We start from the raw sequence: 17,129 nt of genomic DNA on the forward strand, positions 1-17,129 counted from the left end.
GAAAAGCCTTCGGATGACGAGGAGAAAATCGTCTCGCTCGTCTTATGGTAGGGGCGGTGTTGATGAGACACGCCTGAAACCATAGAGGGAACGTCTGTTCGCTGATCAAGTCCTCTCGAACCCATAAGTCGTACGACATTACTTCTCCCCTGGGCTTGGGAGCTTGCAAGAGGTCTCGGACTAGGCGAACGACAGGCACGAACAAATGAACCCTCGGTCGCAACACTGATAACACTTTGCGCAATTATCACTTTATCACTACGATTTTCTGTTTTGCACTTACTTCACTGAAATCGAATTTTACAACAATTCACATTAGATATGAATAAAACTGATTTCTACCTGAAGCACGCAATTCTACCCTCATCAAAAGGTTATAATTGCGAAATCAGTCGTATAATGTAAGCACATTAATACAAGCAAAAAACAGTAAACATATATTAAGATAAAAAGATCAGTGGCTGGGAAGGAGACTAAACACTAGTTCATTCAAAACTACGTTTTCAATCTCTCACCGTACAGTGCCTTGGGACGAGAATAAAAACTAAAAACGTTTTATCCTTTCTCCCCGTACAGAGACTAGGGACGAGAGTAAAAAACTGACTCGAGAACAACGTTACTCGCTTGGGACGAGAATAAAGATCGGAACGTTCTCTCTCTCTCTCTCTCTCTCTCTCTCTCTCTCTCTCTCTCTCTCTCTCTCTCTCTCTCTTTATTTCGCACCGAAGAGAAGAGCCCACTTACCTTTCGTCAATAAACAAGTTATTTGACCAAAGGAAAAAACTGAAAGGTTTTTCAATTAACAAGTTCCTTTAAAATAGTATTTAAAACATTTAAGTTTGAAAGAAGAATGAACAAAACGTCAGAATCGATTTACTCTTTCTGCAAAGTGAAACCGTGATTCTCTCTCTCTCTATCGTAACGATAGAGCGCAAACTGCGAAGCATAAATAAACTAAACGTTAGTTCATCTTTGAAACAGTACGAAGACTATTCAAAGAAAATCTTTCATAAAATATCTACAAAAAAATATTCATTTAATAAGTTTTAAATCATTTGCTCTGTAAAAGTTATTTACGATTGAAAGGGCTCAACGTTGTTTAACTTCGGTTTCCAAGTTAGGACCGCCTACTCTCAGATTAGAGGAGGAATAGGAAAGGTCGCATATAAACAAATCATTAAAATTTATCTTGATGTTTATTATAAATGGAAAGCTAATCGAAGAGGCCTAATAAAGGCGGTTGAGATATAAAATATATAGAGGAAAATCTATAATTAACAACAACAATTTATAACGTGATAAGATAATTGCTAAAAGCCTAAAACACACTTCCGTACTAAGGGAAGGGTCGGCCATTTAAAAGTCAAAGAAAGTCCAAAAAACAATCCAAAGTCATCAAAAATTAAATCTATCCAAAAACGAGTTTAAGATTTAAGTTGAAGATAAAACACCTGCACTGCGAAAGCTCAAACCAAAAGGAAGTACTTCACCAAATATGTTGAGAAAACTCCAGGTTATACAGCGAGTATTGATACGTCTTGTCGTTAAGGCCGACAGAGAAAAATTGGGTCTGTTTACATGTATATGCGGTATCTGGCCGATAGTTGGCGCTAGTGGGCACACCCGCAACCTTCATAGCGATTGCTCGCGAGTTTTTGTGTGTTTTTCTGTCGAGCCGCCGGAGGCTCAGCTATTATATATTCACCGGCTAAGTTAAATATTTAAAAATACAATGTATGCATAAATTAAAATCTAAATTCTATCATGTATCATTACCTGAAACTCATCAAAACAAAGAAGCCATGTTTCATCTGCAATGGACCTTGCTACTGGAGGAATAGGGTCATACGGCCTCAAGTTGATGGTGTACGTGCCATCGGGCTCAAAGTAACGGGCCTGGTCGGGCGCATGGATCTTCTTTATGTTTTTCTTTTCAGCGTGTATTCTTTTGTGGACATCCAACATAAACGAGTTGAAATGCACCTACAAAACAGTAATGCTATAGTAACAGACTACAAAAGCAAAAAAAAAAAATTCATTTTTAAAATTATCACTTAAATACAATGCAAGACAAAATAATCCTTAAAGTACAGGATAAAGTCGCCCTTATTATCATTATATCAACTAGAATTTGAACATAAATTTTTTCTATACAGTACAGTACTAAAGTTACCATGAAAGAAATTTACAATTAAAATTTAAGTGTTTAATTTACTCAAGTATAATAGAGTAGAGGTAAGTGTTACATGTGAATTGATCTGTCGCTATTAATACAGTAATATGACACATAATATATTCTACCATTTAACAAGGTTTAAAATAAATAAATAGATATGAATGGTCAACGCCTTTCAAAAATCTGACAAAATAACTCGATATCAATTACTACTTAAATAATAAAAAATAAATAAGATTTCCTTTTGTTTACTTACTCTTGTTTTCTTATTAACAGGAATGCATTCATAGAACATGTCCATGAGCATTGTTTTACCCGTTCCTACAGTCCCCCAAATGTAGACACCCCTTGGGGCTTTCAATTCACGCTGCCAACCTATTAGTTTCATGAATGCACTAAGAGGTGGAGGTGGTGTATATCTAATGACCTAAGGGGAATGAAAATGGTTTAAAACATTAGCTCCCACTCATATTTATAATTTCTGTGCTTAGCATTTACTTTTTTCAATATTAAACTTACCCGATAATCATGTAGCTGTCAACTCCGTTGCCCGACAGAATTCTATGGAGGGATACGCCAGCTATCACAATACTAGAAGGGGGTGTACTTACCAGCGCCACCTGTGGCCAGGTACTCAATCATTTGTTGTTGACACCTCCTCAATTATTCCTCTGTCGTGCTTCCGGCTAGACGTTCTGGGATACGCTCATGGTCTTCGAGTTTATTCATGGATATTTGGTGAAGTATTCTCTTAGATTAACGGCTGTCGCATACTGGAATCCTTTTTATATTAGCTAGTTAGCTTTTATATAAACTCTGATTAACGGTTAATGAATTTTTGCTTGTTTTTGGATCACCCTTTGACTTACTCTTTGAAACAAGATGTCTGACGTTTCGCAAGCTCCCTCCCATAGACGATGTAGGTCTTGCAATAGGCGTATTCCGAAGGTCTCGGTAGATCCTCACACCGCTTGTTCTGACTGTAGGGACAGGCCCTGTCTATTAGAAAATCGGTGTGAGGAGTGCGCCGGACTTTCGGAATTGGATTTTGTACGTCTTTTAAAATATTCATCCAAGTTAGAGAGAACTAGAGCTAGGAGAAGTTCTTCTCACTCTTCTATGTTTTCCTCACCTCATGATCCCCTACCTTTTCCTACCCCTGTAGTGGCTACCCCCGAACCTACTGTGTGCCCTCCGCCTGATATGTCAACTGTTTTGCGTGCTATTCAGGCTTTAGGAGATAAAGTAGAATCAGTGGTAAGTGACCATAAGTCTCTGATGGCCGAGGTTAAAGAACTGAAGGTCAAGAGTGCAGTGGGTGGAAATAGTGCCAGTGCTGTGACGAGTGCTAGTGTCTGTGCAGTGCCAAGTGCTAGTGGTGCCAGTGTGGTGCGTGAGGATTTTTCTGTGCGAGCCAGTCGTCCTCCCAGTCCGGGACCTCTTGCAAGCTCCCATGCCCAGGGGAGAAGAAATGTCGAAGGGCTTAAGGGTTCGACAGGCCTTGTTAGGCGCACAGAATTATCCTCGGTGGTTGCGGGCGTGTCTTCCTTAGACCGTCACTCCCACCTGCAGACGATTGAGCCCGTCTTCTCGTCCGCTGATCTTCATGCAGGGAAGAAACGTTGGTCTCAGGTCTCGAGACCGCTTAAACGTAGAGTTCAGTCAGCGAGTGCTCAGCCAGGTTGCAGTCATTGGCTCAGCTCCGACTCGCCTCTGTCATCGGTCGACTGTACTCCGCCCAAGAGGAGTAAGGTTCTGCCTATTCAGACCCCGACTGTGACTTTACCTCAGTCTGTTATCGTTTCTGCCGACCCCAAGTGGACCCTGCTTCAGTCCATGCAAGTTCAGCTTTCGGACTTGATGCGTGAGTGTCGGGCTGAGAGTGTTGCACCTCCTGCACTCCCTCCACCTGTTCTCGCTGCACCTGTGCTCGCCCAGCCTGCACCTGCTCCGCCTGTGCTCGCCCAGCCTGCACCTGCTCCGCCTGGTCGCAGCACCATCTGCCAGGCGTACGATGTTGAACCACTTTCGGAGTTTGCTGTTCACAGTGTTGTTCAACCTCAGCCTTCTTTAAGGCAACCCTTGCTTTGGGATCAGGAGAGTTACACTCTTCCTCCTCCTCCCCTTGCTGCTCCACCAGTGGTGCAACTCTCGGTTGGGGTACAACAACCTCTCCCCTCCGTGAGTCTGTCTGCTCAACCAGCGCTGCACCGAGTTCAACCCTCATCTAGGCAAGCTCATCTACACCATCCGTCCTCCGCTCAGCTGGTGCAATCCTTGGGTGCAACTCTTGCTAGGAGTCAACCTCCTTCACCCTTGCACCTGCCTTCTGCTCCGACTGTTGTTCAGCCTATGCAGTCTGAACCTCAGGTTTTCCCTCAAGTTGAGGAAACCTCTGTTGTTGTTCCTACCCGTTCTGACTCTGCGGTTCAGCATTCTGGTCCTTTTGCTTCGCTACCTTCTGCTGATGAAGTGTCGGATGATGAGGAGGCACATCTTGATCCCTCATCAGACGTGGAGGAGTCTAAGCTTTCTCCATTGTCTGTTGATTTTAGAAAGGTCTTGGCTCTACTCAGGGAGCTTTACCCTGACCACTTCGTCTCTGCTGTTCCCCGCTCTCCTCCATCTGAGTTTTCGCTAGGCGTGCAACAAGCTAAGTCGAGCTATACTAAGCTTGTCCTAGCTAGATCCTCCAAGAGGGCCTTAAGGACCTTAGGGGAGTGGCTTCAGTCTAAACAACACCTGGGCAAGACTTCCTTCATGTTCCCTCCAACGAAGCTCGCATCGAAAGGTTGCGTTTGGTATGCCACAGGGGAAGCACCAGGCTTGGGAGTTCCTGCCTCTGCCCAGGCTGACTTCTCAAGTCTGGTGGACTCGCCTAGGAGGACTGCGATGAGACGCTCGAAGGTTTGTTGGACCTTCTCAGACCTGGATCATCTTCTGAAAGGGTTGTTCAGAGCTTTCGAAATGTTCAACTTTCTCGACTGGTGCCTGGGAGCCCTCAGCAAGAAAACATCTCCTGCGGACAAAGACTCTGCCATGTTAATTATGTCCTGCATGGATAAGGCTATCAGGGATGGATCGGGTGAGCTAGCGTCGTTATTTGTATCAGGGGTGTTGAAGAAAAGGGAACAACTGTGTACCTTCCTCTCAGCCAGCATTACACCGTGCCAGCGGTCACAGCTCCTTTTTGCTCCACTCTCAAAGTTCCTCTTTCCCGAGGAGCTAGTTAAGGACTTGTCGGCTGCCCTGATACAGAAGGACACGCACGATCTTGTAGCTTCATCGGCTCGTAAGTCTAAGGTTACCACCTCTGTCCCCAAGACTTATCGCTCTCCAGTGGCTGATACCCCGGCCACTAGGTTCATACCGCCCTTTCGTGGTAGAGCCCCCAGCCGAGGAAGCTCCCGTCCAGACTCTCACAGGGGCAAGTCTAAGAAAGGACCCAGGACATCTAAGGGAAAGCACTGACTCTCAGATTCTCCAGACAACAGTAGGAGCCAGGCTCAAGATCTTCTGGCAAGCCTGGGAGAAGAGAGGTGCAGACGCACAGTCTGTCAGTTGGCTGAGGTACGGTTACAGGATTCCATTCTGCCTCAAACCGCCTCTGACCACATCGCCCATCAACCTCTCTCCCAACTACAAAGAAGAGGACAAGAGGCTAGCATTGCAACAGGAGGTGTCGCTACTTGTGCAGAAGAAGGCAGTGGTTATAGTCCGGGACCATCAATCCCCGGGCTTCTACAACCGTCTCTTTCTTGTGGCCAAAAAGACAGGAGGTTGGAGACCGGTGCTGGACGTCAGCTCTCTCAACGAGTATGTCACCAAGCAGACGTTCACAATGGAGACGACCAAGTCGGTCTTAGCAGCGGTCAGACAGGAGGACTGGATGGTCTCGTTGGACTTGAAAGATGCATACTTTCACGTTCCCATTCATCCAGACTCCCAACCTTTCCTGAGATTCGTTTTCGGAAAGGTTGTCTATCAGTTCCAAGCCCTGTGTTTTGGCCTAAGCACAGCTCCTATGGTCTTTACTCATCTGATGAGGAATGTAGCGAAATTCCTGCACTTATCGAACATCAGAGCCTCCCTCTACCTAGACGACTGGCTGTTGAGAGCCTCCACGAGTCGTCGTTGTCTGGAGAACCTCTCTTGGACTTTAGATCTAATCAGAGACCTAGGTCTATTAGTCAATATAGAGAAATCTCAACTCATTCCCTCCCAATCCATTGTGTACCTGGGAATGGAGATTCAGAGTCGGGATTTTCGGGCTTTTCCATCGGCCCCCAGGATAAACCAAGCCCTACAGTGCATCATGAGCATGCTGAAGAGGAGCAATTGCTCAGTGAGACAGTGGATGAGTCTCACAGGGACCCTCTCATCTCTGGCCCTGTTTGTCGAGCTAGGGAGACTCCACCTCCGCCCTCTTCAATTCCATCTTGCAGCTCATTGGGACAAGGGCTCGACTCTAGAAGCAGTCTCTATCCCTATCAACCAAGAGATGAAGACCACTCTCCGGTGGTGGAAGCACAATCTTCTTCTCAAGGAGGGTCTATCATTGGCCATCCAGACCCCCCATCTTCATCTCTTCTCGGATGCATCGGACTCGGGCTGGGGTGCGACCTTGGACGGACGGGAATGCTCAGGAGTATGGAACAAGAAACAAGGATTACTCCACATCAACTGCAAGGAACTGTTAGCAGTCCATCTTGCCCTGTTGAACTTCAAGTCCCTCCTGCTAGGCAAAGTGGTGGAGGTGAATTCAGACAACACCACAGCCTTGGCTTACATCTCCAAGCAAGGAGGGACCCATTCGAGGAGCCTTTACGAGATCGCAAGGGACCTCCTCATTTGGTCAAGAGGTCTAAACCTCACACTGGTCACGAGGTTCATCCAGGGCGATATGAATGTTTCAGCGGATCGCCTCAGCAGAAGGAATCAGGTCATTCCCACGGAATGGACCCTCCACAAGAGTGTGTGCAACAGACTTTGGACGTTGTGGGGTCAACCTACCATAGACCTGTTTGCCACCTCCATCACCAAGAGACTTCCGCTTTATTGTTCCCCTGTTCCAGACCCTGCAGCGGTTCATGTAGATGCTTTTCTTCTGAACTGGTCCCATCTCGACCTGTACGCATTCCCTCCGTTCAAGATTATAAACAAAGTTCTGCAGAAATTCGTCTCGCACGAAGGGACACGGCTGACGCTGGTTGCTCCCCTTTGGCCTGCAAGAGAATGGTACACAGAGGTACGTCAATGGCTAGTCGACTTCCCCAGGACTCTACCTCTAAGAGTGGACCTTCTACGTCAACCACACGTAGACAGGTTGCACCCAAACCTCCACGCTCTTCGACTGACTGCCTTCAGACTGTCGAAAGATTCGCTAGAGCTAGAGGCTTTTCGAAGGAGGCAGCCAGTGCGATTGCCAGAGCTAGAAGAATTTCCACTCGTAGAGTCTACCAGTCTAAGTGGGAGGTCTTCCGAAGCTGGTGTAGAGCCAATTCAATATCCTCTACCAATACCTCTGTGATCCAAATAGCTGACTTCCTTCTTCATCTTAGGAATGAGAGATCCCTTTCAACATCTACGATTAAAGGGTATAGGAGCATGTTGGCCTCAGTCCTCCGCCACAGGGGTTTGGACCTGTCTTCCAACAAGGACCTTCAAGACATTCTCAAGTCTTTTGAGACGTCTAAAGAACGTCGTCTTTCCACTCCAGGCTGGAATCTGGACGTAGTCTTAAGGTTCCTTATGACATCTAGGTTCGAACCTCTCCAGTCAGCTTCCTTCAAGGATCTTACCCTCAAGACTGCTTTTCTCGTTTGCCTTGCAACAGCTAAGAGAGTCAGTGAGGTTCATGCCTTCAGCAAGAACATTGGTTTCACAACCGAATCAGCTACATGTTCTTTTCAGCTTGGATTCCTAGCAAAGAACGAGCTTCCTTCACGTCCTTGGCCTAGATCGTTCGAAATACCTAGCCTCTCCAACATGGTAGGTAACGAACTAGAGAGAGTTCTTTGCCCTGTCAGAGCTCTCAAATATTATCTGAAGAGGTCTAAACCTATTCGAGGACAGTCAGAAGCCTTATGGTGTGCCATCAAGAAACCCTCGAGACCCATGTCCAAGAATGGGCTTTCGTACTATATAAGGCTTCTGATCAGAGAAGCACATTCTCACTTAAAGGAGGAAGACCTTGCATTGCTGAAGGTAAGGACCCACGAAGTAAGAGCTGTAGCTACTTCGTTGGCCTTTAATAAAAACCGTTCTCTGCAGAGCATTATGGATGCAACCTATTGGAGGAGCAAGTCAGTGTTTGCATCATTTTATCTGAAAGATGTCCAGTCTCTTTACGAGAACTGCTACACCCTGGGACCATTCGTAGCAGCGAGTGCAGTAGTAGGTGAGGGCTCAGCCACTACATTCCCATAATCCCATAACCTTTTTAACCTTTCTCTTGAATACTTTTATTGTTGTTTTTATGGTTGTTACGGTAGGCTAAGAAGCCTTCCGCATCCTTGGATTTGGCGGGTGGTCTATTCATTCTTGAGAAGCGCCTGGGTTAAAGGTTTGGTAGAGGTCCTTTAGTAGGGTTGCAACCCCTTGTACTTTGGCACCTTTGGGTTGATTCAGCCTCCAAGAGGAACGCTGCGCTCAGTAAGGAAGACGAACTTTAAATAAAAGGCAGAGTAACGGTTCTATTCGACTTCCTTACCAGGTACTTATTATTTCATTGTTATTTGAGATAACTGTTATATGAAATTTTGGGATACTTAGCTATCCTTTAATCATGTACACTGGTTTTCACCCACCTCCCTGGGTGTGAATCAGCTACATGATTATCGGGTAAGTTTAATATTGAAAAATGTTATTTTTATTAATAAAATAAATTTTTGAATATACTTACCCGATAATCATGATTTAATCGACCCTCCCTTTCCTCCCCAGAGAGAACCAGTGGACCGAGGAATAATTGAAGAGGTGTCAACAACAAATGATTGAGTACCTGGCCACAGGTGGCGCTGGTAAGTACACCCCCTTCTAGTATTGTGATAGCTGGCGTATCCCTCCATAGAATTCTGTCGGGCAACGGAGTTGACAGCTACATGATTATTGGGTAAGTATATTCAAAAATTTATTTTATTAATAAAAATAACATATTTCACAAAAATTAGAGTAGGACTAATAAAAAACACGTTTTGAATATAATAAATTTAGAAGTAATTTGTATTTTTCCTTACTACACAATCCCGCATTCTTTACATAGGAGTAATGATAAAGCTGGAATATGGACATAAACTTTTTAATGAGGTAACAACAACTTGTAACCAGTCGGTAGCGGGGAAAGCACTAGCATCCCTCACTCACTACAACATCACTTTGATTGCAGACGGGACTTCCAGGGGTACGTGATGGTGGATAAATTTGTGTAGGATACTCAGGTTTGTATAATTCGGAAAAATACAAATTACTCCCAAATTGGTCATTTGTTTCTATAAGAATACAAAGCCTTGTTTATTATATAGGAGATTCATCCTTATGAGGGTGAAAGTTCCCTTTCCAACTAATTGGAAACTTTTACCTGGGATTTCTGCATTTGAGCATGAATGATTAGATTGAGAATCCTGACTATTTCAATCAGTGGCTTAACAACGACAGGGGGTTTGAAGGACCATGTACTAGCAGTAAGCGAGAGTCAGAAAACTTCCGTGAAAATGTCTAGGGCAAAATATAAGCAATAAGTTTGCAAATATCACACACTGTGGGTTACCCAGGCCTTAGTCTCGCCAGGAATGTCAATGTCATGAATGAAATAATATGTACTTTACTAAAATGTTTAGGGACAAATATTTTTTACCTTCAATGTTCTGCTAACAAATATGAAATTATATACATATTTTTTTTAAAGTACTTGTTTATGTATGATTCATCATCACCATCAAGATCTAGTAGTACCTTATTCCAGGTAGCAATAACACTACATTCACAAACTGATAAATGCACGAGGTGGTGGTCTGTCGGTATACCAAGGTCCATTTTGGCATTTAAAAAAAAAAGAAAAGAAAAATCCATTGATGTTTGTTATTGTGATTTTGTTGTTTGGTAGCATTTTGGTCACTTAATTGTTTTTTTTTTTATTTATAATTCATACTGAGAGAGAGAGAGAGAGAGAGAGAGAGAGAGAGAGAGAGAGAGAGAGAGAGAGAGAGAGAGAGAGAGAGAGAGAGAGAGAGAGAGAGAGAGAAATTCGTAATATTTTGGTGCATTTGTGTGTAAATCAACACTAACTCGTCAGTTTTGGTTCTTAAATACCCAAGGTAAATTGTGTACTGAAGAATCATAAAATACAAAAAATCCTAGTAAACTTACTTCATCATAGCAATGCTGAAGTTCATCTATAATACGTTTTTGATAGTCATCAGGAAGTAATAGGCCTTGAGACAAATGCTTATCATATACACATGATGGGCCTTGTACTCCATTAGCTGTAACTTCTTGCGCGGCAGTGGTAAAGCAGCGGACTGCACAGCTGTTGAAGGCAAATCTTCGTGCGACCAACATTCTCTGAGAAATATTTACACTCTTTATAATTAATTATTTTATATAAAATGCTAGAACCCATTATCTTTCCAACTAAATATATAAAATCTACTACACCAATCTGTTCCTCGTATTTGCCTGGTATATCTGTTTCTTTTTCTTTGGGCAAAAGGACCACAAAAAACATAGTTAATTAGAACTACATTACTGTAAATTAACTGTGCTCATGACCTACACGTTTACTGAATAACAAACATACCTTGTAAACAGAGGCAAGTCAAACTACATTAGAAAATAAAGTGCATAGAGAGTTTAATATATTAAAAATAGAATGTATGAATGATTAATCAAAGCTTTTGTTTCTTCAGTTCATGACTTCCACACGGTACCTGTGAAAGTATAGAGAATAAGTTGTATAAAGTAAACGTCTAGTAGAATAAATACTAAAACAGATTTATGAAAAACATTAACTAACTTGCAATTAACTACTTTGTTCAATTACTAAAAATGGCAAGAAAGGTACTATATACATATATCCGGTTATATACAGTACTGTCCTCATAAACAAAAAGGATAGCAAGCTCTGATTTACATTAGACACTATAGTAGTTATATTCCTATACATTAAACATTATGGTAATTATATTCCTATAAGATCTTAAAATAGTAGCAAACATCTACACTATTTCAAATGTATCTAATAATGTAACAATCCTTGCCTTTTAAGACCAAGTCATTGTGAATCAACAGTGACCAATCACCAATTGGTTTGACTCAAATTATCTGAGTTCTGGGGTGTTCGATCTATGAAGTATCCCTGGAAAGTACTGCACTACCTTTATCAGGAAACGTGAAGGAAAACACTTACCAAGCACACTAAGCTAAAGATAAGGAAATAGGAGAACAAGAAAGTTTTCCTTAGCATTTAACCCTTTTACCCCCAAACGCTATTTGGAACTTTCCAACCCTTAACCCCCAGCCATTTTTTTTTAAGCACATTTTGCAATATATTTTTCTTAAATTACTCTAACAGCCTTAATTTTCGTCATAGAGAGGTCAGGTTGGTCTCATTAATTTGGAAAATACCTGAAGTTTCTCATAAAGTTATCAAAAATATGCAAAACAATGTAAAAAACAGTTTTTTGCAAGGACGTACCGGTATGTCCATGGGGGTAAAGGGATGAGTTTTGTGAAACGTACCAGTACGTCCATTGGGTGTAAAAGGGTTAAATATAGAAACGAAATCTTTGCTAATTTTCATCGATGGGCTTTAAACATAAGTAGAATAAGAGATTTGTCTTTTGTATGGACATTCAGCCTCCTGGCTATAACTCGCACAGTCCTCCCATAATTACTTACCTCAACTGACGAGAAAATCAATGAACAGCTAAAGCAGGCTATAAGATATCACTGTTTTGTTGGGATAACTAACATTTGTTCCTATTCAATCTTATTATATCAATTTACATCATGATACTACTTAAAAAAAAAAAATGGATAAATTTGTATATATTGTAAAGTAATCTGGAAACTAATCATTCATTAACCATTATAAATATGATATACTAAATGTATATCAAGTTCAAAACATAGCTAAGCTATAAGAGTATCCTGGACACAGCATATACTGTATATCTGAGAGTTTCTAGAGTTCACATTTCTTAAATTGAGTTTTCCTGCAATTGGTCCACTTTATGGTTTACTTAGGAAAATAGATAAGGGTAAAATGGGCTAACAAAAAGATTATTGCATAGTAGTAGTGACATCGTATCAAAAATAATGTTTGTGAGTAATTTATTTTAACATTTTATATTAAGGCACATTTACAGCTTTAAATGTTTACATTGTAATCTTTAATTGATTTATGTGTGTAAAGCTTCGTGTACATGCATATCGACGTGAGAAATATTAGACACCATACATTGTTCAGGTGGTTAGAAATCCTGGGCAGATGTGTAAACTAAACAGGCTTTATAGAATTTTAAGAGCGTCCAGGAAATAGAAATATATATTGTCAAGTGATGCATTGTAATGTACGGCACTACATAGTCCCATACATGAAAATTATTGACTACAAACATAAATCTAATTTCTTTCCTTCTCTGTTACAGAACCTGAAAAGTAACAAGCAGTGCATTTTTTTCACCCATGGTATGGGCTGGGCAGGTGTGAGCAGCTGCAATGAGTACTGTACTTTACCTATGCAAACACGCATACTCATAAAACACAATAATGAAAGTATCTTGCACATTGAAAATATTCGCCTTCCACAAGCAGTGACAAGGGAAACAATAAACACAGGGGATTTGCCCTTAAGTGAAAGTGACAGAAGCTAAAAATGGCTTTGTGCTGAGGAAACTGAACAGGAGAAAGCATCCTGAGATGAATTTCTATACACTACTTTTCAAGAATGAAGGCATCTTCCGTAATCTCAGACCGTGATTGCTGTACATCACACAGTTACTCAGATATTTCCCACTGCTGTAAAAAGATAAACATACGCTGAGATATAATGTATTTTTCTGTTACAGCATACAGAAGATATTTTGATAATAAAACCCAAGCATGAATAAAGGATATGGAATTAGGAGTGTTTTACTAACACATATAGAACAACAATATACAACGCAGTAATAGTGCATCTATCTGAAATACTTTCTAATAATTTTAGCTCTCCAATTTACGACCAAACTACTGCAAAAAATTAACGTTGATTTTACTTTCAAAGTAACTTTTTTCCATTTTACAATTTTACTAGGACAAAGAAAACAATAGTAAAGACAAAAAAAAAAATACATTTCACAGATAATAAACACGAAATCAACCAGAAAATATATGCTTCATAAATACAAACATCTTATATTAACTCACGACTTAACAACTACAGTAGTTAGACAGTTGTTACTTACAATAACAAAATAATGGGCAAGTGTAACTTCACTTGCTTTGAAGATTCCCTTACCTAACCTATCAAATGTTATCACTCTTTATTTCTGTCTGGATCAGAGTTGTATAAGAACTAAGGGGATCACTTCCTTTTGAAAATATCTAAATCCTCTTTCCCAACAACTAAAGAGCGTTCTTTTTCGTTCATGCTTACGCTGAATAACTACAAAGGGGGAGAGCAGCCGACTCGTTTAATCTTCGGACTTGCGCTGAATAACTACAAAGGGGGAGGGCAGCCGACTCGTTTAATCTTCGGACTTGCGCTGAATAACTACAAAGGGGGAGGGCAGCCGACTCGTTTAATCTTCGGACTTGCGCTGAATAACTACAAAGGGGGAGGGCAGCCGACTCGTTTAATCTTCGGACTTGCGCTGAATAACTACAAAGGGGGAGGGCAGCCGACTCGTTTAATCTTCGGACTTGCGCTGAATAACTACAAAGGGGGGAGGGCAGCCGACTCGTTTAATCTTCGGACTTGCGCTGAATAACTACAAAGGGGGAGGGCAGCCGACTCGTTTAATCTTCGGACTTGCGCTGAATAACTACAAAGGGGGAGGGCAGCCGACTCGTTTAATCTTCGGACTTGCGCTGAATAACTACAAAGGGGGAGGGCAGCCGACTCGTTTAATCTTCGGACTTGCGCTGAATAACTACAAAGGGGGAGGGCAGCCGACTCGTTTAATCTTCGGACTTGCGCTGAATAACTACAAAGGGGGAGGGCAGCCGACTCGTTTAATCTTCGGACTTGCGCTGAATAACTACAAAGGGGGAGAGCAGCCGACTCGTTTAATCTTCAGACTTACCTCTAATGCAATGACAATCGTTATTAAGTTTATAATTGAATCCTCTGATTCCATAACTAGGTTGTTGGGATAATCTCATTTCTTTCATTTCAGTTATTTTACTTGATAAATCAAAACCTGTGAACTGCTATTTACTACTGCAAAGTTATAATAGTTAAGTCATTTTTAGTTACCGTACGGGCAACGTTCTCAAAATCTGGGCTGTCGTTTACAATGTCCTAACTCATCATCTCCTCCTACTCCTTTTTTTCGTGAGCGAAGCTAGCCGTGGGCTCGCTTCGCTCACGAAAAAAAGAAAAACATCAAGCTCCTATGTACTGGCAAGCAGTAATGGGGCTGGGTGGGACTCTACTGTAATATTATTGTCCATTTTCTATGCAGCGGGAGGAACTGGCCGCTGATAGACAAAGGCTCCAAGGTATGAATACAATTATGACCATATGTTTGGGGGCGTTAATATAAACATTAGGAGCCTTTGTATTACAACGGACAGGACCTCCCGCACGCATTTTATCCCACCTAACGTATACTTCCCGCGCTAACCTAACCTGACCTACGAGCTGTGTCCTTGGGGTGTATGTATGATAGCGACCACCTGAATGTTTGATTACAGCTAACTTAGAATACGGCAGTGTAAGGGGGGTCGCAGGGGGGGGCGTTAACCCCCCCCCCCCCCCCCCCCCCCCGTTAGGTGAGGGCATGGCTTGTAGGTTAGGTTAGGGGGGAAAGTTTAGGTTAGTTGATGTCCATTTTTAATGAACGCGTGAGGAACTGGCCACTAATATACAAAGGCTCCGTCTCCTAAACTAACGGGGGGAGGGTTATGGCCCTGTAGACGGTCCGGAGCCTTTGTAGGGTGACGGCCAGATCCCGTAGAAAACGGGAATATTCTGAACTGTGGCCGTCGTTCTAAAAACGATTTTGGCGGGAGAAGCTAACTTAAAAAACCAAAAAACCCACCTAACCTATGCTAAAAGCCGTATCCTTACCCAAGGGGGCTTTGCCCCCCCGGAACCCCCCCCCCCCCTTACACAACAGTTTCCTTACCTACGAGTACGACGGGAGAAGCTAACTTAAAAAAACCCACCTAACCTATGCTAAAAGCCGTGTCCTTACCCCAGGGGGGCTGTGCCCCCCCAGACCCCCCCTTACACAACATATTTAAGATCCGTAGACCATTTTCAAACGGTTTTATTCTATACAAGATAACAGTCGGAGCGATAATAAGCAAATTAGGACGCTTGACCGTAGCGCTACAAACTACCCCCATTTTTAATGAACGTGTGAGGAACTGGCCGCTGATATCCAAAGGCTCCGTGTCCTAAACTAACAGGCCCTATAGACGGTCCCCTCAGACTGACGTGTTCTTAGCAATAAGGTTGAAAAAAGACAGGTCATATCTAGAACAGCGGGTCAACCCAGGTCAGAAATAATTTTAATAAAAGTTTGCTAATATCACTTTAATTAGTCTACTGGAGTCTAAAAGTGCGCCTATTCTAAGCATAAGTGGCTAAAACCTTCATATGGGTTTTGTGGGCTAATGGAATACAGGTCCATATAGAACCTTCACTAGTCTAGGGTATGTTAAAGGACCTTCATTAACTAGCTTACAGTAATTACAAAAAGATATAAAAAACACTATTACAGTACCTGCAAATTACCAGGTTGCCTTTCTTCTGTTGGTTTTTAATAGCACAAGTAATTTAACTAAAGAACATTACATAATAAGTGACTTTTAGTACGAGTAAGATATACTAAGTAAAATAACTTAAAGGTTCTTCTTTTCCTTCTGCTTCGACTTCTTCTTTCTGAGTTGTGTTAGAATTCTGGAGTTTATTATTTTCTATTAATTTCAAGGATACAATAAGATATCAAATGAAAATAAGAAAAAAATATATTATTTAGTTTCGTAAAAAATGATGAGAATTAAGTAATATTGATTACATATTTTCTTAAATAAAGTCTTGAACAACAAATAGACATGGTGGATAGACTACGTTAGATCTTAATCTTAGTTAGCCGTATCGTAATGTGTATATTAAGAAATTTAAACTGCATTCAACGAAATGTATTATATACTTTTTTGGCGCATAGTTATTTTGAGCTGTAATCAAAAGACCCATTGACTCGCCCGAGGTCCAAATTTATATTTTATGTCATTATTCCCATGAAAGGTACCTCTGCTATTAGTGTGCAATATAAGACCCTTTTTATTTAGATATAAAAAGATAGTGAAGAATCACAAAGATAGTATGTTTAATGATTGATTGCGTTTTATGAATAAAGTAAAAATATGTCTACCTATTGTTTTGCATTCTTTGATACAATAGTGGGACTACGGCCGCTTGATATGAACAATATTTAAGTTATCTGTATCTAAAAAAAACATATAGAAATGAGAAAGTATAAGCAGTTTTCTGAGACTGCATTTATTTTAAAGTTCTCATCGAATCATAATAGCAATAATACTGAATTTTCTATATAATGTTTAGCCTCCGGATGAAAACTAGGCCTAGGCTTACGTGTAAACGAATAACTCCATTTCTTGAATTAGTAATGTCCTATTTAAGTACTGAATATAATTTCGAAGGGCAATAGAAAACAATTCATACAATAGATATATATGACTTTGGAGTTAATAATAAAAAAAATTAAAACTTTTGTTA

The 17,129-nt window shown here is 41.3% G+C and overlaps 1 protein-coding gene across 1 annotated transcript in view; it reads right to left on the reverse strand.

The window, feature by feature from the left end:
* The window catches only part of LOC137634989 (putative ATPase N2B), a 34,963-nt gene extending 18,698 nt beyond the window's left edge, over positions 1-16,265 (reverse strand). The window contains exons 1-4 of the mRNA XM_068367590.1: positions 16,114-16,265; positions 10,544-10,738; positions 2,433-2,603; positions 1,777-1,983 (exon numbers count right to left, since the gene is read on the reverse strand). Of these exons, the coding sequence (XP_068223691.1) occupies positions 1,777-1,983; positions 2,433-2,603; positions 10,544-10,735 (570 nt within the window). The 5' untranslated portion in view covers positions 10,736-10,738; positions 16,114-16,265. The remainder of the gene's footprint in view (positions 1-1,776; positions 1,984-2,432; positions 2,604-10,543; positions 10,739-16,113) is intronic.
* Positions 16,266-17,129: the final 864 nt, after the last annotated feature.

This window comes from Palaemon carinicauda, chromosome 45 (genome assembly GCF_036898095.1).
Source record: "Palaemon carinicauda isolate YSFRI2023 chromosome 45, ASM3689809v2, whole genome shotgun sequence".
Taxonomy (NCBI): Eukaryota; Metazoa; Arthropoda; class Malacostraca; order Decapoda; family Palaemonidae; genus Palaemon; species Palaemon carinicauda.